We start from the raw sequence: 27,112 nt of genomic DNA on the forward strand, positions 1-27,112 counted from the left end.
TTCTGACCGTTTTGGAAACTTCCTTCACCTTCCAAAATCATTTTGGCACCTTTCGAAACATTTTCAAATGTACACGGCATACAATTCCCTTTGGCTCATGATGTATTACACAACCCGAGGTGAGATTTTAATGCTATCCCCGTGATAAACTCATAGACCACTATACCTAGTTGTCCTTGTTACCAGTTTGTACTCTTTTCTCGTAATATGTTCTTGTATCCCTCTGGCTAACTCCTTACTCACAATACATGGCCAGGCGAAGCCAGACACTGTAATATCCAGAGTGGGTTCAGATTGCATCTCTCCATCGCTGGAGGGGAAAATCTCAGCCTTGACATATCTAGGACCACGATATACTTCCCGGTGTGCCCGAAAGTCATCACTAAAATAACACAGTTAAGGAGTAACATTTGACAACCCAAAAGTAACCATTTGGTATCTGGATCTATGATATCCTCATGGTCTAAGGACGCGAGTAAATGTTAACACTTACATGAGAAAATACAGACAAAATATTGACGGCGTGATCTCGTAGTATCTCATAAGTTGGGCCTATCCAAAACCATTGTTACTCTAACAACGTGCTCTCATTATTGCCAGCGTCCTCGTTACATTAACTATGCCCATGTTTAGGAAAACAGTATAACCAAAAATAAATGAGCTAGTCCGGAGGCCTCACTAGGGTTCCGTTCGACGTTTATCTTTCTACACATGCAACAGGTTTCCTCGGAATCTCACACTCAAGAACTAAGGCAATTCTAGCATAGAAATCTGAACTTAATTATGAATATGAAAATAGAATAATCACAACTTTATTATTGCCTCTAGGAAGTATTTCCAACACGTGTCCCATTCCCCATCATGACAATGGAACTGCTGCAAGCATGATAAGAGGAGAACAAGTTGAAGGCAGCACATACATGTACATTTGCTCCAATATCTATCCACCAATTGGTGGATTGGCATGCTAGGAGGATGCTACGAGCATACCCATATCCTGCACCTACCTTTGAAACTGTGACATTGACAAACTGCTGATTGCCACCCTTCATACCTTTGCGCTGGTTACACTTCCTGGCAATGTGCCCAGGTTCACCACACACAAAACAATTGAAGTACCCATTGTCATTCTTTATATATTTAAAGTTGGTGATATGCTTTGGTTTTCCTTTGTTCATCCAACTAGAGAATACCCCGTGCGTTGTTGCAGGAATCAATTGCAATACATCTCGAGTGATTTGATTGTATGAAACATGAATAGTTGAATTAACGGTATATGAACTAAAACTAAAAACACATATTATGTATTGTATTTGATGATTGTGTAGTCGAAAATATTTTGAATATAAGTGGCATAATGTAATGAATTTCTTTTCACATGCATATTAGGTGGACCTTTGATGAGGTGGCATGTGTGGTGAGGTGGGATGTGTGCATGAGAACATCTAATAGTGGAAAACTTTTTCTCATGCATGTTGTGGTGGGTCTTTCATAAGGTGGAATGCGTGCATGTTATGATAATAGAGGTATAGTGGGGATAAACTATTTAGGTATATAGGATTCTTTCCACCTGAACCGCAACCTTCATTATGCACCACATTGACATTGGGAGTCACCTTGACTGGATGGAGGTTTTCTCATCCTTTGTTCTTGCCTTTTCGTCAACGTCTAGAGCTGCGACGAGACTTTCAACAGCCATCACCTTCCTCCTATGCTTGAGGCGGTGGCAAAGCTCCGCCAAGATTGAGATAGGTTAGAATAATGCCCCTCACCACGAACTTGTCAGACAGAACAACTCCAAATTCAGCGAGTTCCCCCACCAGAAGCTAGATCTCTCTAGCATGTTGTACGACCAAATTATTATCGACCATCTTGAAATAATGATAGAGTTTCATTCACGTACAGCTCACACCCAGCATCCAACTCACCATACTTCCGATCAGGTGCTTCCCATACTAGGGAAGGAGTGGCATAGTTCATGTATATGTCACACAATTGTTTAGTTGGGAGGGAGAGCAGGCAGCATATGGTCATGTTCGAGGACCTCCCACTCACGTTTTTGTTGCTACGTGAGCTGCCTCTCAACCGTGGGAACATATCACCCACCACAAGTTCATGGGCATGAGCCAGAACTTTGACCCTGGTCTTCCATCTCTTAAAGTTCTTTCCTGCAAACCTCTCAGGCTTCATCACATCAGATGGTCGAGCCATAGAACATATATAACGTTTCTGGACTATTTGGAAATAATGTGATGGCTATCATTAATGTAATTCCAAATCTACTCATAAGTATGAATGGCATAAATATATCAACCAAAAGATAAACCCTAGTTTCAATAATAATGACATGACAAGCAGATCTACCAAGAACAATATAAACCGCCAGGTGAATTTTCCTTACAATGGGTTTGCTAATGAAGATGACAGTGGGGAGTCGAGGAAGTAGTGGATGTAGACGAAGTCGACAAAGTAGTGGATGTAGATGATATCGAGGAAGAAGGGTGAAACAATTGTGCGAGCACTTCCAGATTTAGCACCCGGCTACCCTTGCAGGTTGTCGATCACTGGGGTACGTTCGAAGACTACTATTGTATCCTTCCACGCTGCACCACAGGGAGAGGAGCGGCGGAACTTGGTGGCGGCGGGGGCAAAAGAGAACAAAAGGATGGTTTTTACGAATTGTGATCCTCTTGAGAGGGATGTCTCCCTCTTATAGGGGCGCACCAATAACTCGTAGGTAAAACTACTTCCTATATGGTAGGAACAACCCCTGGGATATTTCCACTACCCATGACCCAATAACCGTATGTTCACGTGCATAGTTATCCCCAGTACATGCGCTAGACAGTCGCAGGTGGATAAGTTAAAGACCGAACCCACAAAAAGGAATTACAAATTACCAATGCCGTGGTCGCGCATTATCTAGTTCCAAACTCGCAAGTCATTTGTAATTAAACGCAAGTGAGCGAGCGTGCATTTGGGTACAATTAGCATCGTTCTGTCTTGTACTCGCATCCAAATGGACCATGTGATGTGTCCTTATATGTTAGTCCAAGTCTTTCTCTCTAGGAAATTTGGACTAAAGTTCCCAGATCTCCCACCCCTTTGATTTCTCACCATTTTCTGAAATTTCCATGGGGCCAAACTAGTTAGGGACAAGATCTACAACCCATAAATTCCAACAGGAGCGACGCTTGTGCGTCGCCGTGGCCTGATCCAACCACTTAAGTCAAGACCATGGATTTCTACCCCAAATATTAAGTTCAAGGAAACTCCAAATGATGCATTCCAATGGTGTAAAAACACCATAATTGTCAGGTACAACCAATTAAGGTTGGACCGGGGTTTTTCACACCTAAGCTTGAGACCAGGTACTCGAGAAAACACTACCAAAACACCTCGCAAAAAAAAGAACACTACCAAAACATAGTCAAATGTGCTACTACCACCACTAAGGCTAATTCTTTATTATTCCTAACTATGTGGTTACTTATATATAGTTTGTAATCACTATACCTAAGTACCCTCTTTCAAAGCATGAATTTCTGAGGTTAACAAAATCAGCTTAGAAAATACCGACTTAGAGTAATATTTATTACTAGTTTGGTACATTTATTCCATAATTGGATAACACATGTTTCAGCCTTGTGATGCGGGTAGTATATATGAACAAACTATAACAAATATAGCAGATCCTGTTGTTGAGCGTTTGCATAATTCTGTATTATTATTATTATTATTATTATTATTATTATTATTATTATTATTATTATTATTATTAAGACGAGTTCCCAATAAATAGCTCACGGCTTATAGACTAACACACGGGAAAACGGGATTTTCCTGTAGTGATTATTATTATTATTATATTTAGTGAGTTCGCATTATTATTCATTTGTTTTTCATTTTTCCGTTCAGCTATTTAGTGCTCTTTTGGTGCAGTTGTTCTGGATTCATTAGGGAGGAAGGAAGTGTTCATACTCTTGTCACCAAGGATAGAATGGATATTACTGGGGTTACTAGTGACAACAATGAGTATGTCAATCTTTTTCAGTGGGCTAGATCTGCTATTTCATCGAAATGGAGAGGCACTGAGGAGAAAGGCTTTCAAAATAAACTGTTACACTTGGGAAGGGGCTTGCAACGTCTTAGTGATACACTTCCTGAAAAGTATGACCTCATTAATCGAGTAGAGTGGAGAAACCACAAAGATGGTGTGGTTGGGCTCCTTCCAAAACTAAAGGATGTGGTCTATGATGTTGAAGACCTTCTTGATGAGCTAAGATGGTACAACCATAAGGTGATAGTGGAGGGCAATGCTAGCCAATCATCTATTATTGACTTCTTTAATAGCTTCATCAATTTGAATGATATCCATGAAAGGTTGGATTATATTTCCAATATCCTAGAGAAAATGGGGCTTGGTGAATTGACACCACGGTTTGACAAAACAGTTAGGCCGGAGACTAGCTCTTTCCCCAATGAAACAAAAATATTTGGTCGTGGCATGGAGCTAGAGCAGATCTTGGGATTGCTCGTGCCTAAACATAGTAACACTCGTTTGAAACACAAGAGGGAAACTAGTGCAGATGAATCAATACCAAATCTTATGGTTTTGCCGATAGTTGGAATTGGGGGTGTTGGAAAGACCACTTTGGCCCAGCATATCTGCAGTCATCCACAAGTGAAATCTCACTTCAACCCAATAATTTGGATTTGTGTCTCAGATGATTTTGATGTGAAGAGATTGACTAAAGAGGTTATCGAATCTAATCCTGGTAAAGTAGCAACAAGTGACAATCTAAATTCTCTTCAGAATGCTCTTTCAAAGATACTGCACAATAAAAGGTTCTTGATTGTCCTCGATGATATGTGGGATGATGCTCTCAAGGAAAATGGCCAGTGCTGGAAGAGGTTTTGTGCACCTCTGCAAGATGTGCTACAAGGAAGTATGATATTGGTCACCACTAGATCTCCAAAGGTTGCTGGTTTAGTGGCTAAAAGTATGGAACCAATTATATTGGAAGGATTAGACGATGGTGTCTTTTGGAATTTCTTCAAACTATGTGCATTTGGGTCTGAGAGTTCTGATGATTTTCCAGAGTTAGAGCTGATTGGTAGAAAAATAGTTCCCAAGTTAAAGGGCTCTCCTTTAGCTGCTAAAACTCTTGGACGAATGTTACAGGATGACCTTCGGACATCACACTGGAATTGTATACTAGACAATGAATTGTGGGAGTTGGACCAAGAGACAACTGAAATTTTGCCAGCCCTTCGGTTGAGTTACATGTATTTACCATTCCACTTGAAAAGATGTTTCTCATTTTGTGCCGTGTACCCCAAAGATAGGGAGTTTGAAAGGGATTATCTAGCTGAAATTTGGGCTGCAGAAGGCTTTGTGAAATGTCAAGGTGTTGTTCCACTTCAACATATTGGTTGTCAATACTTTAATGACCTTTTAAATCGGTCCTTCTTTCAAGAAGTTCAAGGCAAATACTTAATCCATGACTTGTTGCATGATATGGCACAAAAAGTTTCCGAGGATGATTGTTTCATTGTGAAAAGGACTGTTGACTTCAAAAGGGTTCCTCAGAATGTCCGGCATTTGTCTGTACTCACTGGCAAAGACATATACAAGTCTGACTTGTCGAGCCTAAGCCAGTACAAAAAGCTTCGTACCCTTATTTGCAACAAACCTTTGGGAAATAAAAAAACCCCAGCTCGTTTGGTTGAAGATTGGTGCAATGAACTTCTGCGTATGCGTGTGATTGTTTGTGCGTCTTTGAATGAGTTACCAGCTAGCATTGGCAAACTGAAGCATCTTCGGTACCTTGAGATATCTAGATCTTGTTATGTCACCAGTTTTCCTACAGCATTCTGTAGGCTCCATAATTTACAGGTTTTATGTGTCAAGAAATGCCAGGTTGAAAGCTTGCCCAGTGACTTCAATAGGTTGATCAACTTATGGAGATTTGAATCACAGGGATTTAAATATGGTCCAAATATTAGAGGATTTCCAGAAGAATATTATGGAGTAAATATTGATGTAGCCGAAGATAAGTTTGGACTAGGATGTAGGTTCATAAAGAATGTGAAGCAACTTCGTGGACATTTGGTGATAAATAATGTTTACAAGCTAAGCAAGTATCATTCAGCAGATGCCAATCTAAAGAATAAGGATTGTTTTGACAAGGTGACGCTGCAATGGGGAAAATGGAGTACAAAATTCAGCGACGAAAACAAGATAGAAGTCCTTGCAGATCTACAACCTCCTGCTAGTACCAAGTCTCTTGTCCTTGAGGGTTACCCAGGTGTTTCTCGTCCAAGCTGGTTTGAGCCACAAAGCCTGCCAAGCTTAACATCCGTTTCATTTCTTCATTGTGATCGACTCAGGAATAGGATACTTAATGGCAGCACTGGTTTCTCGTCCCTGACAGATCTAATCATTGATGGGTGCTACCGTTTATCAAGTCTCAAACAGCTTCTCCACCCAACTTATCTACCAGTCATCAAGAGAATTGCACTTATGAACTGTCGGTACTTAGTATCTGTACCGACCGAACGATTTGGGGATTTTCGTTGCCTTGAAATATTCAAGCTGCTGAATTGTGGAAAAATAAACTCCGCGAGTTTGACTGCCCCCTCTCTCAAGAAGCTCATGCTAGATGGTAGCTGTGGGAATCTCACGGACAATATCCAATGCTGCTCTCTCACCAACTTTTTCCTGACAGACGGCACGTCCATCCAACTACAAATGTGGAATCTTCCTGCTCTACAGGAATTGCATATTAAAGGTGGATCTCTTACATCTATTGGGCAATCTGGACATGTCTTCACCAACCTTACTTCCCTAACCATCAGCTGGTGCGATAAACTGTCCACCATTGATGGCCTCCTAGAAAAAGAATATCTACCTGCCATTGAGAGCATTACATTTGCCGACTGTATGAGTTTGTCCATGCATGGTGAAAGGTTTGGGGATTTTTCTTCTCTGAAGGATTTGAAAGTTTCTAGCTGCCATAAAATCAACTGGGCGGGATTGGTGTTACCATCGTCACTCCAAAGTCTCCACTTGTATTCATGTGGAGATATCTCTTCATTTATTACCAGCGGCCTAGAAAACCTTCAATCCTTAGTTTCACTAAAACTATCATGGTGTTCGCATATAAGATCCATTCCAGGCCACCTTTGGAGCAGTACTCTCTCATCGCTCCAGGAATTACAGATTCACTTTTGTTGGGACCTTGTGTCCATTGGTGGAGCAGATGACATTTCAGAAATACAAAATGTGTGGATTGAGGACTGTCGAAATTTGAAGGGAATAGAGCAGCCTCTGAAAAGAGGCAGCTTCTTCATAGCCAAGAAGAAAGAGCAGCCTGTGAAAACAAGGTACGTGTGTTTACACCAACTCTTTTGCCGAGTGCACTCATACTTTGATGAACCCTTCTTACGTACTCCCTCCGTTCCAATTTACTCGTCGTGGTTTTAGTTTAAATTTGAACTAAAACCACGACGAGTAAATCAGAACGGAGGGAGTACAATTAAACACGTCTATGGGGCGACATTTTTCTGATAACCATACGTGGTAACCGAGTTTCCAAAAACACCTGTTGTCTCTAAATGTTCTAAAGCCTTTTGACAAATTGTTAATTATCGTTGCAGCATGTAGTCTCGTTTGTTTTCTCTACTACTCAGTCCACTTTCTGATCAATGTTTTTTCTCATGTAGCTCAAAATCGGTCTGGTGCATGCCCACGGGGGATTGATGAAGGGGGTGGTGCTAGCTAGTGCGGCTAATACCTCTTAGCTTCTGTAATCTTGTTTTTGATTGTTGCTTTGTGCTGTACTGCTTTTATGTACAGACTTGATTGGCAGGACGGATTGACTGATGCGCCAGGTTTTTTGTCCCATAGGTTATGCTCGAGCAGAGTATAACTAGTGGGTTTTCCTGACCGATGTCGAATCGCGAACCTTTTCCCTGTTTCTAAGTATTGTTGCTGAGTATAACCGGTGGTCAGTTCATTTTGTTGAAAATTTAGTCAGAATATGCAATGTTATACAGTTATTTACTATGTCAGAACTCAGAAGTATTTTTCATGTTTCATCTCTTGTTAAGTCTACAGTTTTAGTTCTGAATAACTTGTTGATGTCTGTTTTACTTCTGAATAATTTGGTGACTGCTAATGGTAGATGTCATTAGTAGATCATGAATCCTTCATTTTGTGTTGAGTTGACCAGAACACTGCCATTTATCATGAATCCTGCTAGTTCTGAATAACTTGGTGACTACACAATGAATCACCTGAATTTTTAACTAGCAAGAGTGGCACCAAATCCTTCACAAAGCACATTTGTCACTTTTACATTGACCAGAAAAACTCAAAGAAAGTAGAAAAAATGTTTTATAAGTTAATGAGCGAACGAAACAGGTTTGCTGAACTAAATTAGCACTTCACTTTTCCGCACTGACAATCTCAGACCGAGACTCGCTTACCAAAGATGCGTACGTAATGAAGTCAACCAAGATCAGCATGTGTTACATCAACCAGCATGTGTATCAAAAACTCTCTTCAGAGTTCAAACTTCAGACTAAGAAAAAATTAGTTGGCTTCAAACCACAGCTGTGAGCCTATGGTTTATATTTTTCTTGCGAGAAATTCCGCTTGTTCAGCTTCATATGCTTCACATCATGAGTTTACACCATATCTTTGTAGACTCTCAAAGAAGCATGCTTATTCATCATAACTTCATATATATCTCCATCATTAACCAACTTTAATACCTCATCTTTTGAAATCTGAAAGAAACATGCTTCGGACATTTAAATGAGTGACAAGTTTCCAAGAAATGCACACCATGCAGCTGGGAACACATACACAAAATAGTTCCTACAATTTACCACACAAGAATCGCCAGCTTCTTCAGGCCACCATACCGTCTTCAGAGCTGTTGCAATTTTCAGTAAGCTCAAATCCTCAAAGTTGATGCCAGACACATCCATAATGAGATCACCTGCATCGCGCAAGACCGTAGAATTATCAATCTCAACAGAATCACACGCCAATAAGGTGGCAGACAACTGAACAATTTTCCCATTGGCCTGGAAACAAATCAAATTAAGAGGATTGCTTCATCACTAAAGCGAAGATGTGATGGATGATTTTTCGATAGAAGTTGCATACAGAACTTCGATGTGAAAATGAAGGATTCTAAATGAATTAGTTAACTCACCATCTCTGGTTTGACATCACAGCCATAACGACTCAAGACGATTTGCAGTCCTAGACTCATCGGGAGGCTGTCCTCTTCAGTCAGCTGTGATTTTTCTCTAGGCACTAAACTTGGCATGCAATTCTGTATGCCCCACATTACCTCCATCACAGTTGGAGTATATAGGCAGGTTATTTCTGAAAGAAGTCACAGCAAAAATGGCGATAAAAGTTGTTAATTGTATAGGCAAACCAGGAACTTATACTCACTAATCTTTCTTCAATGGTTTCTTTATATTCAGGCTTTCCAACAGCCATTCTCTGCCCAGCGGGGCACTTCATGATCATCTGAGTAAGCCTTCGTTGGCACCAGTACTCTGATTTTTTTTAAATTTTTTTAGAAAAGGAGGATGACCCCTGGCCTCTGCATCACCAGTACTCTGATTAATGCCGCTGGATTTGTCCTCAAAAGTTAGAAACTGTTTTAGCGAAAGAACCTGATAAAGAAATAAAGCAGGGTGGACATGTTCAGAGGGCAAAAAGAAACAAATTAACAAAATACCATGTCACATTTCTCAAACAGGAGAGGGGGAAAATTCAGTAGGCATATCATTCTCAACCATAAAGATATCAGATACCCATGTTCTGTCCTCGTCCTCATTCGTATGATAGTACTGCAATTCAGATTTAAGTTCATGAATTAGGTAATATGATATACATTGACAGCACTGCAACACACCTTAGTACTGCTCTTCATTTAGCAGGCTAGCGGCACATCAAGTTGTTAAAAAGTTTCAGCCTGCGCGAACTGAATTACTAGAAATCAATCTTGTTACAGCCACGCTGGACATTTAGCAAAATTAGTTTTTGGGCGTGCATGCATTCACGTACAGGCTACACTATTCAGGAAGGACATCAGCAACCTCGATGGAATTTGGCCGGCTAATGAGCGATGCGCAAATATGAGAAAGCGAAAAGCCAGTGGGCGTCTCAAACAGCATCACTGCATCAGCAACAGTTTAGCATTCGCATGTTTGGCAGCTGCAACGTACTCCCTCTGTAAACTAATGTAAGAGCGTTTAGCTCACTAAAATAGTGAGCTAAATGCTCTTATATTAGTTTACAGAGGGAGTACATTGCAGCGGTTGGAAGGCAATTGTTGCTGCCGGTTGAAATGAACGCTCCATCCGTGGTTGCGGTGGCAGTCCAGCGGTGGACGTGAGGTGAAGCATCCACCGATCCGTTTTGCTACCCGCGAGGAGCCGCGATAACAGAGTAATAGAGCAAAGCAGAGCACATGGGCCGATAGCAGAATGACAGAAATCAAAGCAGAGCACATACGGCGATATAGTAGAGGGAGAGGAGGTGGGCGATCGACATGCCACCGCCTGTTCCCATTGAGACCCAAGCCCAACAGAGAAATGGAAATCGAAGGAGCTTCTTATTTCTTCCCTTTTTGGACCATGGTGCTAAATTTCTGAATATATTGTCGTGCTCTCGCTTCATTCCTAGATGTGCTTCTAGAAGGGCGGATTGATTGATGCGCCAGGTTTTTTGTCCCATAGGTTATATATGCTCGAGCAGAGTATAACTAGTGGGTTTTCGTGGCAGATGTCAGTTGGCGAACCTTGTCTCTGTTTCTGGGTATTATTGCCGAGTATAACCAATTGATCTGTTGATTCTGTTGAAAATTTAGTCAGAATATGCATGCCATACAGTTGCTTATTATGTCAGAAGTGTTTTATGTAAGTTCGATCTCTTGTTAAGTCTACCAGTTTGAGTTCTGAATAAGTTGTTGATGTCAGTTTGAGTTCTGAATAACTTGGTGACTACTAATGGTAGAAGCCATTAGTAGGATCATGAATCCTTCATTTTTGTGTTGCGTGACCAGAACACTGCTATCTATCATGAATCCTGATAGTTCTGAATAACTTGCTGAGTACAAACTGAATCACCTGAATTGGATATAAGTGTGTGACCTAAGTTGTAAAGTAGCAAGAATGGAACCGAATCCTTCACTAAGCACATTTGTCTTTCTTCCATTGACCAGAAAAACTCGCGCAAAGTAGAACGAATGTTTATTAAGTTAACGAGCGAATTAAACAGGTTTGCTCGAACTTAATTAGCACTTCACTTTTCCGTACTGACCATCTCAGATCGAGACACGTTACCAAGGATGCTTAATGAAGTCAACCAAGATAAGTATGTACCTACACGTGTACGTACCAAACTAGCCTCATACAAAGAACAAATCAGTTTGCTGCAACAGCGTTGTCATGCCCCCAGCTCCTGGTGCATCAACAAACAAGAGCACTGATGGGTCAAATCTAGCTGGGCCAGCTCTGTTTCGAGGGTACAGAACACTCGAACCAGGAAGGCCAATATATGGAACTGACCCACCTGCGTGTGGTGATTGGGCTCAGCCTGTGTAAGTGATAAGCAACCGGCCTCATTTTCGCCTGTCTCCTGCCTCCTGCTGCTCTTCTCCGTCTCAAATTCCTCCCTACTCCCTCTGTTCCGAATTACAAAATGTTCTGACATTTTCTGAAAGAAGTCAGAGCAAAAATGGCTCTCAAAGTCGTTCAAAAATATAGGCAACCCAGGAGCTAATACTCACCAATCGTCCTTACAGCCATTCTCTGCCCAGGGAGCCACTTCATGATCATCTCATTAAGCCTTTCGTTTGTTAGAGTTGTATTAAATATAGTGTACAAGGTTACAGTTGGATTATGAGTTGTATTGTGTGCTAAGTGTTATTTTTTATGGGTCAGCCGTACGTATATAAAAACCATGGTGTCAACAGATGCTAGGTTCGGGTTATGGCAGACAAGGGTGAAAAATTTATTGGCACAACAAGGATGCTTGAAGATGTTGTGGAAAGTCATGTCAGGTAAGATGGAATTATCATGTGATGGATGGAAATTCGCGGAAGATGATTTGGGAGCCTGGGTCGGACTGGACAGTCTGACGGATCGACGCGAGTCGGTTGGTACAGAAGACGGTGGTGGGATCGGCGACGACGACATAGGAGCGTGATGCGGATGGTGACCGACTTCTGGGGCGTGGAAACACGTGGCGCAGGCCCGAGGGCTTGTGCGGCTTCGACAAAACTATGACGCGAGGTTGATTCAAGACGGTGCGCACATGAGAGATTGAAGTCAATGGGGCGTGAGGGTGGAATGATCATTTACCATGGAGTCATGTTGAAGGTGGAGCTAGAGTCTGGAGGACTTCACTCGGTGCTGATTGAGGGGCTACGGTGTAAGTGCACAGAGAGTCGAAGCCTATTTCGGCGGGAAAAAGCGAGTGACACGTAGTTCGGACTGGAGCCCAGTGGTCTGATGGAAGCATGAAACTCGTCATCAGTCAGTGATGATCGGTGGTACTCTGCAATGGGGGTTGAGTGGTGTGGGATCGCGACCCTTGAGACTCGACCAGGACAGCGGAGGCTCGACGCGGTAATAGCGGCGAGGCGTGCGGTACGCACGGGACATGAAGACGGGACAGGGCTTTGGTGGTCATACATGTGGTGAGACAACTGCGAATTTGACTCGGGATGACTACAAGCAATGGTGAAATTCTTTCAAGTTTCAGATAAGCGGTCAAGAAAGGAGCGGTGATGTTGAGTTCAGGTAACTCTTATGTGTGGCATACAATATGTGAGTTGTTCACTTTCACGCAGGTCAGTGATCAGTGTGTGATGGCGTCGGATGAATACGCTGAAAGTTGGGAGCACAAACTAGAGTAACAAGGAACTTAATTTTGCTCGAGTGTTGACTGTGGTCAAGAAAAGAAGGGACTACAAGTTGCAGGTGGAGTCACATGGAGTCTTTGAAGTAGCAGCGATACTCATGGGATAAGCTCAAGCCCAATGTACATGGAAGTTTGACGCATGGACAAATCCAGGGTGGTGGAGTATATTCGCCAAGGTGGAGTTTGTTAGAGTTGTGTCGAATATAGTATACAAGGTTACAGTTAGACTATGAGTTGTATTGTGTTTACAGGGTATGGAGTCGTGTCCTAGTATGACACTTGTATCCTAGGCTTCTCATGCATATATAGCAAGGCTAGTTAACCTATGCCAACATAATAGCACAGGCGCGCAAGGGGGAGCCGGTGGCGTGTACCGGCGCCCGGGTGGCCGGTGTGCGGTATTGTGACGTGTCACGGGGAGGAGCGCCCGTAGTCAGGCCCCGGGAATGTAGCCATATCGGTGAGCCTCGTTAACAAATTTCGATGTCATGCTTGTGTAATTGCTTAGTCTTCGGATGATCGACGGTGGTCTCGAATTTATTCTAACATCGTTGACACCAGTAATTTGATTAATGGCGCTGGACTTGTCCTCAAAAGTTCGAAAAGCTCTTGCAGCAAAACAACCTGAGAAAGAAATAAACAAGGATGCACTTGTTCCGGGGGAAAAGAAACAAGTAATAAAATATCAAGGCACACTCTCAATCAGGAGAGGGAGACGATTCAGTATGTATATCTAAACCATAAAGATATCATATATCCATGTTCATGTCCTCGTTCAGATATAAGTTCGTATCAGCCTGCGCAAACAGAATCACCGATATCTCGTTACACCCATGGTGGATATTTAGCAAAAATACTCTGCTATCAGTTGAAATGAACCTTCCATTCATGGTTGCAGTTGGAGTCCAGAGGTGGCCGGGAGCCGTGCGGTGAAGCTGAAGCATCCACCGATCCATTTTGCAACCCGCCGGGAGCCGCGATAGCAGAGTAATGGAGCAAAGCAGAGCGCAGAGGGCAATAGCAGAGTACAGACAGCAAACCAGAGCACAGAGGGCGATACGCTATAGATCAGTCAACTGAAACAAAATTTGTGTCAATCGACTGACCACAAATTTTATTTCAGCCGATTTGCTGCCCACATATCGATCCCCTGGGTGGGACACAAGCATGCACAGCCGGAATTAAGCACCGGCCATTAGCATGTAATTAATCACAGGCAAAACACCCGTCACAACCATTATCCGAACGACAACACGATGTGCTATACGCAACGCAATTTTTTAGTGCATACAATACATATATCATTTTTACGATGTGTTATACACAACAAAAAAAACATAAATAGTGGAACGATGGTATTGCCTCTAAAGAAGAAAGTGTAATAAAATAAAAATAAAAATAAAAACAAAATCAAAATCAAAATAATGAAGTTTTCTATGGAAGAATGAAACCCTTTAAGAAAAAAGAAAAAGAGGAAAAATTTGCACACAAGTTTGCCCTAAAATTGCACTTTTAGTAATATGCAAGCAAAGAACATATAATATTGCAATTTCGTACTCTACTACAATTTACACACATGTTGTATAATACTTGTGTGTATACTTATTTAAACAAACAAAAATATAATATTTTCTTAAAAAAATGAAGTAGTAGCATTGGTACCACCCTTTAAGAAGAAATGAATGAAAAATTAAATCATGATCAAATTTGCACATAATTTACACATAAATTGCACTTTTTATAGCTATGCAAGAACTAACATATACTAGTAGAATTTACATAGAAAATAAGTTTCAAAGAAGAAATGAACTAGTGTCATTTGTATTACCCTTAAATAAGAGAGAAGTGCAATAAAAACTTAAAACTAAAATTTCGTCAAGATTAGTACAAAAATTGTACTTTTTATAATATGTAGGAAGAAGCATATAGTGGTGAAATTTCCAGACACTAATATAATGTATACATGTAGTACTATGTGCATATATTTACACACACTCAACATCCAAAAAACGCATAAAGAAAAAGTAAAAATCGACAAAAAAATGGAATAAAAATAAAGCAAAGATACCCACAAAAGAAAGAATGAATATGAGGCATTGGTATTACCATTTAAGAACAAAGAAAATGGTAAAAAAGAATCTATAACAAACTCTGACAAATTTGCACGAAATATACATAAAAATTGCGCTCCACCACCGCCACCGATCCCCCCACCATCATCATCAACATCATCGCTCTCCACCACCGCCACCGATTCCCCCACTGGCACCGAAGCCATCACCCTTCACCGCTAGCATCCTTCTCTTCAAGATCTCTCTCCTTGACATATCATGCCATTCGTTGGTGAGGTCGTCCATGTCATTGTGGTTCAAAGGCATGATCTTGTTCTCCTCGGCAAGAAGCTTGGCCAAGGCCTTGTTCTCCTCGGCAAGGGCTTTTCTCTCCTCAATGGCGGCCTTGCGCAACCCCTCTTCCTTGAGTAATTGCCACTTTTCTTGCTTCTCTTGTGCCTTCTTCTCGGCCAACTCCTTCTTTGCCTCCAATGTCTTGGCCACCATCAACTCATTTGATTGCACCATGGCATCTATCTTGTCCCGCAAGCTTGATGCCTCCGCTTCCCTGTTGATCTTGTCCTTGGCCTTCTTGTTTCCATTGGGCTTTGTTATTGTTTCTTGGGCCATCATCATCTTCATCATCATCATCCATCTTGGTGAGTGCACCTCTCTTCGGTGGGGATTCTTTCTCAATCAACTTTCACTTCTCGCTATTTTGAAGAAATTTCCAACAATGCTCTAGTTTAAATGACTTGTCAAATTATGAAACCACTCTGACGGCTACAAATGATTTGCACAACTTGGGACGTGAAAACAAACTCACATAATCAGATTCAACGGTACCACTTGGAGGTGAATTATGGACTTGCTCCAAGCAAGCAGCCCAATGGCTACAAATCGGCTTGATCACGTCCCAACGACCTTGGAGTGACCTAAAGGTGTGTGGCGTCCTGTTGGGATACTTTGTCATCATGTGGAAGAACTGATCCTCTATCCTTTGCCAATACCGCTTGGCAGTTTGGTCAGTGCCGGTGCATGCATCAAGATTCGCATGCCTTGATCAAGATTTGGTCTTCCAATTGTGTGTAGTTCTTCGATCTTGCGCGCACTTTTTGCTTGCGCTTGGTCGAACACCCCCTCCTCAACCTCCTCCACCTCATCTTCTTCCTCATCGTGACCGTGCACGCCACCACCCATCTCATGGTAACTGTAATTACCGATCAGGGCTTGATCAATGTCGATGGCGTTGTCGTCCAACAAGTGCACAACTTGGCAGTCACATCATGCAAACCGTCGCTACAATTTCGCTCAACAAGTCACGAACAAGTGCAATGGTGAAAAGTGAAACAACTAGAAGAAATCGAAGTATCATACCTTGCGCCCATTTCGCCGAACACCTCGGGAGCGGCGGCGGGCATCCTCGGGGTAGCTCTTGCCGGGGTAATCGGGGGAGGTGTTGGTGGGGTAGCTCTTGTGGTGACCTTCTTGCGTTTCACACCCGAAACTATGCCTTTCTTCACCAGCGCAGGCCGGACCCGATTCGCAGCGGGTGCGCGTGCCTTCCCAGCGGGAGTTGCGGGAGCGAAGCCCTGGACGACGACGTTGCCCTGCCACTTGTGGGCTTGCGCGGTGGAGCCTTGAACGGCGTCGGGTGCGACATGGACAGCGACAAGATCTGTCGGAGGGGTTGGCGCATGGATGACATCCATGGTGAGGGGCGAATGCTGGGAATCTTCCATAGCGGCGATACAAAGCTGGGGAAGGTGGTCCGGAGCGGGCGGAGGGAGATCAATGGCGGTGAAGGGAAGGGGAAGCGGGAACTGCCGTGCAGAAATGTCCCTCCCGCCAAATATCACCGCCGATAGGGGTCAAGCTCGGGTCGGCCTCCCACCCCGTGTATCTAAAGATGAAGGGCAAAGATTTGTTGCGCCCCGCAAATTTTTTTACAGGCCGCGGTCCGATAAGGTGTCTGTTCAGGCCACTTTTTTCACGCAAAACCGTAAACTGGCGGTTATTTTACAGTTCGGCATGATACAAGGGGTGTGCTAGAGATTCTATTACTACGTTCAGAGACGATATACGAGCTTCTAATTTCCTCCTTCCTACACGCGGTCCATTGAGGCCTAGTAGCCAACAGAGAAAGGGAAATCGAAGGAGCTTCTTATTTCTTCCCTTTTTGGACCATAGTGCTAAATTTCCGAATCGATTATCACAAACCTTGCGTGCTCATGCTTCATTCCTAGGTGTGCTTTTGTACCACCTCAACAAAAAAGAAAACTGTGCTTCTATAATTTCTACCGCTACCCCTCCGCACTCCGAATGTCAGCGTAAGAGGGTTCAAGTACAAACGTCTACTCTTCATCGAATGTCACACTGGCATTTTCTACCGTGCGCCTTCGCGCGTTTCGAGTTGCACCGCCCAATCCTGATCGGGTGGCTCTGCTATCTTGGCTCTTTTCCGCACTCTCCATGAGTTCAAACTCCATCATTTGATCAAAAAAAAAGAAAAAAGGTTTTGGTGTTGCCCGCTTGTCCACGCGCCTTGGTGATTCAAGTGACATTGTTTCTCATGGATCGGAGGACTCCAAAATCATATTCTTCTAGCATACCACCTAGGCCTGCTCCATCCGTCGGTCGTCTTCATTGATGCTCCAAACAGGAACACATCTGTCGCTTAACAAAGTCCCTCTACAACCTCAAGCAGGTACCACGTTCATGGTTTATTCGCTTCACCGACTTTCTCTGGACCATTCATTGGCTTTATTGCCACATGCTCTGAAAGCTGGTTATTTTTTTTCACGCACGATGCAGCCGCCTCCTGCCTGTTGTTGTATGTGGACGATATTGTCCTAACCGCATCCAGTGATTCGCTTATGTAGCGCATCATCGCCAAGCGCACCATCTGAGTTACGATGAAGTCTTCGTGAATCCTCTCCGGAAAAATAAAAAGATGAAGTGGTGAATCATGGAATTGTCACCGAATGACACGAATCATTCGTCGTTAGCACAAAAAAGGCCATTTGTCCCAGCAAAGAAAAAACACCATTTGTAAGTACACCTACCAAATTGACGGCCTAAATTTTAGACTTGCCAAATTTTGGGCCAACTTATTAATTTTGTGACAAAAGCGGCCCCGGATCTTCTGTCTGTGTCGTGTCGTGTTTGTGTGTGCCTCACCATTTTCCTCCCTCCCATCGACACGCCGCCCGCCCCGCCCCCTTCTCCATTTTCCCACTCGCGCTCGCGCTCCCATTCCCGCCGCCCCAACCCTCCAAAACCCTACCGACCTCCGCCTCTCCAGCCATGGCGCCGCCCCACACCTCCGGTAAGCGGCGCCGACCCCCCGACCTTGCCTCCTACCCGCATTGGCCCTAACTTGTCCCCTTTAATTTCCTCCCCTGCAGCTGCAGGCCCGCAGCAGCGGCGCCTCCTCAAGGCGGCGGCCGACGGCGACCTCGGTCGCTTCAAGAGTGCGCCCGCGCCTCCCTCTCCCCGTGCTAGTTTTCCGCTTGGTTGTTTGTTTGTGCTCGATCCTGATTTGGGCGCGATTTTTTCCCCGTCAGGCATCGCCAGCGCGCTGGATGGCGGGAAGGGCCGCGTCAGGGAGGCGGTGGAGGCCGCCAGGGACGGGGGATCCGGAGCGCTGCACGCCGCCGCCCGCCACGGGAGGATGCCGGTGTACGTCTACCTCGTCGAGCAGCTTGGCGTGAACGTCGATGCCGCAGACGACAAAGGTGCTCTGTTCGGCTTGGCCTCCATTCGTTTCGCAAAATGTAAAATTACCCAGCGTGTCTAGAAATTGAGGTGCCGCCTTGACGACAAAGGTGCTCTGTTCACCAGGGGCGCAGTCAGTAGGATGATTATGTACGCACGGATGCTTTAATTTTGCTGCATTTTAGGGGGGAAATTGGCGAAAACCCACCCACCTGCAGGGGGTTTCAAATACCCACTTGCCAGCGTAGTCCTTACGTTCAAACAAACACCAGCAAGTGTTTAGATTGTTTGGATTGCTTACCGTAATTCAAAAAGAAAAACCACCAGCAAGTGTTGATGTGTCCTCTGGCTCGGTTTGGCCCGGTGAGCGCTGATATGGTGCTCTGCTCACGGGACATCCAGCGAGGATACAGATGTGGATTGTTATGTGGATCCTTCAGATGTATTGTAGGCAATAGAGACATGTTTCATAGTAAATACAAATAATCTTAATATGGATTTTCTTCTTTCAGAAATCAGAACATATGATTTGTTCAACTTCTTATTCTGATGGTTTCGATAGGTGATACACCTCTGATGTATGCACTTGGTTGGGGGAATTTGGATATTGTGAGGTATCTCCTTGATCATGATGCTGATCCAGAAAAGCCTGGTGAACACGGAGCGACCGCTCTCCATGTGGCAGCTGGAGAAGGTTCCCGCCATGCATCTATATATGCCATATTTCTTTTCGTTCATACTGTTATGTGCACATGTCACCACTTATGTAAGTATTTGTCAACGTGTTTTGGTAGGATGCCGACTATGAAATTTACCACTATCTCTATTTTTTTATTTGTTCTTGTTGACTTCTTTGCATTTTCGAAGTTTCATTTTGGCTACTACTTTTTTAACATGGTATCAATATGTACTGATGAAATTATACCTTTATAATAACAGATGAATCTTGATCGACATCGACATATTAGTGGTCAAACCTCTAAATGTTTGACTGCACGTGTTCTAAAAGGACATGTAGAAAGGATTGGACGTAGTATAAGACCAGCAATGCCCCATGTCATAGACTCATAGTTAGTTTGCACGTAGTTATGCTTGTGTTCTTTTCTTCAGCTATTTAGAAAGTTTCCATGGTCAATGGAGTGAATGCGTAGGCTTTCTGATTGTTCCCTTGTTTGTGCCACTGCAACAATATGATGTTTGTGGGACTATTAGTTAAAATCTATAAACCAATAGGATAATTTCTGCATGTTCCGTCTTGATACATTCTGTCAAAACGGGTGCTGTATCTAAACGAAGTTATGTTATTAATAATTTGATAGTCTTAAGGCAGAAACCATAAAATTAAAGAGCTCCATCCTATAGGACAGATGGAGATTATATATTCAGATTAATTATTTCTAAGGTGTCTATTTTCATTTGGCCTAGTGCTATGCATTTGTGAGTAGTAGTAATGAACTCAGACTAGAATAGCTGTTCTCCATGAGTAAGAATTAAACAATTATTTTCATTTTACTGTTAAATGTGGTTCTTTTAACCTGTCTTAATGTACTAGTACTTTTTTTGGTGTTGCATTGAGCGTCTCAGGCACGTGGATCCTAGCGTGATTCAATATTAGATGTTCAATCTGAATTAGCATTTGGTACACATCCGATTGTTATTCGAGTATGGCTTGTAAGTTTTTTTTTGAACTGGGCTAATCCCCTTTCCATTATAGAGATAACGGAAATACAGACGACTATACCATCAGAATTGTACTGTTTATATATCTAATAGTCTGTATTTCTAATTCAGGAATGTGTGAAATGATAGAAGTCTTGCTCTCAAAAGGAGCTATGTTAATTCCGTTTCTTTCTGTGGGACACCATTGCATGCTGCTATTATCGGGAAGCATGATGCTGCTGTGAAGACCTTGTTGAATCACCATGCAGATGTAAATTCCTTTCCTGTTATTGGTATTGTCTGATCTACTATATTTAAAATATGCTCATAATTGTTGCAACATGTTTTTTACTTGTTGTTTTGTCTATTATCTTCTTCTTTCTAGATAAATTGGCTTTGTAGCATTGAAATGACACATTTTCAAAAGTAGTGCTCAGTACTGAACTATTTTGGTTCATCTTAGTATTCCCTCCGTCCGAAAAAGATTGTCCCTCAAATGGATGTATCTAGCACCAAGTTAGTGCTAGATACATCCATTTGAGAGACAAGCTTGCGACAAGCTTTCTCGGACGGAGGGAGTACCATTTAACTTTTCGGCCATAAGTTTTATTTGGGACTGGTAAGCGAACCAAAATTTATTTTCGCAACATGCTTGCTAACTTTCATCGTGTAACACTATTAATTCCTTAGTTTCTCTTGACAGTGTAACAAGGCAATGGCCATACATTATACGCCTCTGATCGCTGCTATCCATGTTCGCTCACTGAAGTGTGTGAAACTTCTGATTAAGGTAATGTACATCCTTAATCCAGTTGGAATTTCTTTTCCTTAGTGACTAGTAAGCTCTCTGAGATTGTGTGATTTATGGCACACTTATTTCCACTATGCTTATTTAATTTCTTCTGTATTAGGCGGGTGCTGACGTAAAGGGTGTTGGTCCACTAACCCCCTTAATAGCCGCTGCAGATGATGGTTTAACTGATTTCTACAAACCTTTACTTGCGGCTGGTGCTGATCCTGATGTCCGCGATGATGTAAGGTTTAGTTTCTCATGTTTGTGCTGTTGGTGTCTGTACTTCTGAAAGATTGTCTATTTCTTGATTCAACTAACGGATGTTACTATTGATATTTGGTCTCCAATGGATAGTTGCATCTTAGTGCATTTGCAACAGGAATGTCACCGTCACGCTTGAGATATACTGTGTATATGAAGGAGTATTCTGTGTTGAGATTGTAGTGCACATATGTTGAAAGGTTGATCTTATGTACTCCCTCCGTAAACTAATATAAGAGCATTTAGATCACTACTTTAGTAATCTAAACGCTCTTATATTAGTTTACAGAGGGAGTAACTATTATGTTATCCTTTGTCATGAGCGTGGGAAGCTAAGTAGGCACATAGCAGCAAACTGGCCGTAATGCTACCGTACGTGGGTCATGTGTGCATGGTTGTGCACCTGGCCGGCTGCAATGTAGGTCACAAATTAGGGACTCACGTGAGCCTGCGAGTGGAAATGAATATATTGCCATACCTATGAATCTTACGTAGTTATAATGATGTCAAGCCGTGGCATTCTGCATGCAACATCTGTCAGTCTATCTGTGGGAGTTCCCTTAAAGATGAAATTTTACTCATTTATCATATTATAAACAGCAAAATAGATTGTCTCGTAACTGTGATGCTGATTTTTTTGGTTTCTCATTGAAATACCTAAGATAACATGTCACGAAGGACCTCTGGTCACAAATACTTGCTGTTTTGGACATTGAGAAGGTGTCCAAAATAAAATTTTGACCACTAAATTTCTATTGTAATGCAACAGTAGAATCTAATATCATTAATTGGTTATAATATTTTGGAAGTTAATGTTGAGCTAAATCTTCACATATAATTTTCATGTTTGAAATTTAGTTAAAATTTCAAAAGTTCAACTGCATGTATGTCCAAAATGGCATTACGTCTGATGACCAGAGGAAGTAGAAGGAATTGTGAATTCAGTGCAGTGAAATGTGAGCTTTGTGTTCTTTGCAATGTTTAATTTTCGACAGATGGACTGCTTGTTGCAGAAATATTTATATGTGCTTCACATCTGTTTGAGCTATAATGTATAACGACTGGATTTACTGGGGAAGTCTTTCGTAGCGGACTAGCTGTTATACTATACATGTTTGTATTTGTTAATCTCCCATTCCCTCAAATAAAATGTGTCTTTGCTTTATATTAACAGGGAGCTCAACTGCCAATTGAGATTGCTGCACGTAACAATAGACGGAAAGATGTTGAGATCCTTTTTCCGGTAACATCTCGTGTTCCATATGTGCGTGATTGGAGTGTTGATGGAATACTTGCGTATGTCAAATCAGTGCCAAACGAGGAGGTATGAATTCGACGATCTTTGGCATATCTAAGATTATTATCATGTCTTAATACTTGCCCTAGAGCAGCCTAGCCCAACTTGCTTGGGACAAAAGGCACTAGAGCATTTTATATTCTTTAGAATCTTCAATGCATCCCTAACTCGAAGCAAGTATATGAAAGATTAAACACATGTTTGTTCCAAACCCAACTGGATAGCTGGAATATCACCATAGGATTGAGTGGATGAAATCAAATTGACATAAGCCTTTTCTCTTAAAACATTGCAGTTCATTTAATCTTCAAACTTTGTTATTACCCATTTGAAAGGTTTTATTCCATTGACACATCAAGACATTTATTTTCTTCTTTCTGGAACCAAATCATTCATCCGTATTGATCGCATTATGGATAAAAGTTGCCGAATGGGAACGAGATACGGTGTCAAATGTTTGTCTTCCTAACTAGAAGGATCCATGTGTTTTCTTTTCCCACTTAACTTTACATATAATGACTAATCTGAAAAATATTGAAATAACATATGCTCTAAGGATCACTTTGATACTTTTCTTTTGGGCGTCTCAGTTCAAGTGGGTGGTCTCAGTTTGCATGATCTTCTGAGTCTGCCTGTTTCAGGACGACCCATTGTACAAAATGGGGCCAGCTTATCTGAAATCAGAAGGAAACAAGGCATACAAGAGAAAAGATTATGTTTCTGCAATAAATTTCTACAACATGGTATGTGTTCTACTATATATGCTCTTTTACCAGCTCCAAATTGATCAGTGCAAGAAAAAAAAATCTCCTAATGTATCATTGTGGTTTATGAACTAGTTGAATGATTTGCAGAATTTTGCATCCCCTGTAAAAATCAAAATAATATATTTTCATTCCTTTGGTGCATCCACATTCATATTAATTTAACAGTGTAAATCTGTTCATATGCTGTAAAGGATAAGTGCTACAGTCTTGGTTTCAGAAGCAAAGGTAATGGTCGTGAGGGGAAGCCATGGTCCACTGGGTGTTGCAAGGGTGGTGCATGGATTTGTTATTTCCTAGATTATTCCAAATGAGGCCTGGGCCGATGGGGTCGAAGAATGGGATCAAGGAACGGGGTACACTTGCGAAAGGTTTTCACAGGGCCAGGACAAGATTGTTCCTGTGTTCCTGGGATGAGGAGCATGACATAGTTCCAAGTTCCCCATGACTGTTATCTAACATAATCGATATGAATCAAAATGAGATATTATCTTATCTGGTTCTTCTCAAGCTACACCTTCTTGCTACTCACATTGTGTCAGCTTGGTGGCTTGGCCTGCCTCCTTCGATAATAGAGCTAGAGCCACACCAAAACAGGAAGCTATTGTCGCTGTGTAACAGGCATAGCAAATGATCTTCCTGTACAAGGTTCTAAATCTCACTAACCTGTACTTGGCTTGTCTCACCTTGTACCGAGTATATGGAAATTGTCCTTGTGATTTGTTTCATCTCTTAAAGGTTGACTTCTCTTAAAGGTTGACTTTAATTTGTCTGTTTGTGATCGAAACTCCATTGTGCCAATCAAAAAAAGATATTAAACACAAATAAAATGACATGATTATTGTCTACTCACTAAATTCCTTCTACAAAAGTTAGATGTGCTGTTGGTGCCTTCAGTGAATACTTAGTTGGTTAATTTCCTGCGACTCCCTTTGTTTCAGAACATTTCTCCATCGAGGAAACACGATTTTAGTTATTTTCTTTTCACCGAAAACAGTCTGGAAGATCTCTAGTTATGACAGTATTTCCATTTCCCTTGGCCTGTCTCTGTGACTTAACCTTTTATTGTAATGATAGAAAAGGTTAGATGTCTGATTATTTAGCATTAATTTTTCTAGTCTTAGTGCTTAATTAGCTTTTGCTTTGGACAAAACTAGTGGAGCGTAGGGAGTATCCCTCCGTCTGGAATTACTTGCCGTATAAATGGATAAAAATGGATGTATCTAGAACTAAAATACGTCTAGATACATCCATTTCTCTGACAAGTATTTCCGGACGGAGGGAGTAGTACATAGCACCAAGTCAGACTGGATGATCCACTCACTCCAGTGTGTTGAAATATATACCCTGTTTTATTTGGACTAGTAATAATGCTATAATTTGAATGGATGACTTGACCAAGTCTGCATCCTTTATATATTTATTTTGAGTCTCCAATAGCCCACACCCAGTTTACCACCTAATTCTAGTGATACGACTGCCCATCAATGTCTGTACAGGCGTGAGTAAAAAGTTCAATCCTGTATGTAAGTGACAGTTTCCAGTGTGATTAATTATTGTAGGCAACCAAGCTTGATCCTGAAGATGTAGCCTTGCATTCAAATAGGAGTATTTGCTGGATTAACTTGGGTGAAGGAGACAAGGCCTTGGAGGCAGCCGAAATGTGCAGGATGATACGTCCTGATTGGCCAAAGGCCTGTTACAGGCAAGGGGCGGCCCAAATGTTTTTGAAGGTGAGATAAAACTTCACAGTTTACAGCTAATCCTTCTGCTGTGCCCAATCCCTTTTTATCCTCTGATGACACTACAATCCATGTCTTCAGAACTATGAAAAGGCATGTGATGCATTTCAAGATGGTCTGAAGTTGGACCCGACAGATGTTGAGATTGAGAACGCATTATGGTAAAACTTATCCCCATCTCTGTGTCTATCAATGTCGGAAATTTTAATGTAAGCATAAATCTCACTCGGGAATCCATTACCGTGTCATGATAAATCATATAGAGGCTCATACTAAAACATGCATACGGTGAATATCTTGTGCATACTATTCAGGTCAATACACGAGCTTGATACTCCCTCGGCCCCTCCGATTACAAATATTCATTTTAGGGCTGTCCATAGTTAAACCTTTATAACTCTGACCATAGATAACACAAGGTCAATACTGCTAGATTTATCATGGAAGGTAATTTCATAATATATGAACTTTCTATCCGAAACAATATATCTTCAGAGAAATTGATGGTCAAAATTTCACCTTGTAGACCATGTTGATGTCCTCAGCTACTTATATCTATGATCAGATGGAGCATATGATTTTTATCTTAAGAGTGAATCCCAAATTGTGTTGTCATGCATTGCCTATATAACGTAGTAATGTCATAATTTGATTATGCAGCGAGGCATTCAACTCGATGAAGATATCTCGTGCCAAAACGGTCTCATGAACCGCCATCCTTTGATCAGAAGAGACCTACCCAAGGCCAAGCTGTTTCTGTGCTTGCTTCCCTTTCAGTGAAGTTCTGCGTAGTACTGTACACACGAGCTTATCTGGCTTCTTTGTATATAGTGTGTTGGGTGATGATGGTACAATCTATTTACTGTTTCTCGCTACTGAATGCTGATCGTAAGTTTGAATCCTTAGACATGTGGCGACAATTTGTCTGCATTTTTGTGCCAAAATGCGGGAATTATGTAGGAACTGATCCATGGTGTGTTGGCATGAAGTTGGATGGTTTAATCCACTAATTGGAGATGTCTTGAATTTGGACATTTTCAATTTCTGCGTTTGGGTTTATTGGTTATATTTTTTTTCTCGTAGCTAGTATGTTGGTTACCTTATTACCTAGTTTAGCAAGAGTCTCCTGGAAGAGACGATGAAATGGACTGGGTCATCGATTGCTTCCCGAGTCTCCATGTCATGAATCAGCTCCTGCTAAGTTGCGTCTGCTCCAACGGTGCGCTCGTAGCCTTGAAATCATGATATGGTGTATCCCTTGCAAAGGTCACTAGAACAGAGATGCGCGCATTGGGGCACAGTTGCGGAGGATGATTTTTTTTAAGGTGGTTCGAACTCTAAAGCCGAATAAATGATGTGATGCAATATCAAAATAGCTTTTACGCAATAATAGTGCACTCACAATTTTACGTGATTTTAAAATAATTCTAATAAAATAGAAATGCAAGCATATTTGAATAAACCTGAAAACATATGGATAATGAAGCTTTAATGCTATCAAAGATTGCGAAGCTGTTCTCAGAAAATTTACATCATAAATTCACAACATGGATCACTCTCGTGGTGCCAGTGCCCTCGCTCCCTCCCCCCTTCCCTCCCCGCCACCGCACCTCTTGCCGCCGGTTCGCTGCGTAGATCCCCACTACTCCCCTCTCGCGGCTAGGCTCTCAACCCCGAGACGCGCCGCGCCGCTCGGCGCGGGGCTGTGGGTGGCGTTGTGGTCACCAGAAAGTGGGGATCGACCCGGATCGGCTTCGATGATCTGTGCTGGTGATGGCGTTGCCTGGAGGAGGATCGACCAGAAAGTGGAGATCCAGCGACTTTTGGCGGAGGTGGTGAGGTTGCAGGAGGAGGAGGCGCGCGCGAG

The 27,112-nt window shown here is 42.2% G+C and overlaps 1 protein-coding gene and 1 pseudogene across 8 annotated transcripts in view; both read left to right on the top strand.

Moving 5' to 3' along the window:
- LOC123123775 (putative disease resistance protein RGA4) overlaps positions 1-8,071 on the top strand; it is a 27,979-nt gene extending 19,908 nt beyond the window's left edge. For 7 of the 8 annotated variants that reach the window (XM_044544383.1, XM_044544384.1, XM_044544385.1 and 4 more), the window contains exons 11-12: positions 3,919-7,389; positions 7,729-8,071. In XM_044544383.1, the coding sequence (XP_044400318.1) occupies positions 3,919-7,389; positions 7,729-7,765 (3,508 nt within the window). In that variant the 3' untranslated portion in view covers positions 7,766-8,071. The remainder of the gene's footprint in view (positions 1-3,918; positions 7,390-7,728) is intronic. The other variant, XM_044544382.1, reaches the window with a different exon arrangement.
- Positions 8,072-18,216: 10,145 nt separating this feature from the next.
- LOC123123776 (E3 ubiquitin-protein ligase mib1-like) lies at positions 18,217-26,263 on the top strand (annotated as a pseudogene).
- Positions 26,264-27,112: the final 849 nt, after the last annotated feature.

Source organism: Triticum aestivum, chromosome 5D (genome assembly GCF_018294505.1).
Source record: "Triticum aestivum cultivar Chinese Spring chromosome 5D, IWGSC CS RefSeq v2.1, whole genome shotgun sequence".
Lineage (NCBI taxonomy): Eukaryota > Viridiplantae > Streptophyta > Magnoliopsida > Poales > Poaceae > Triticum > Triticum aestivum.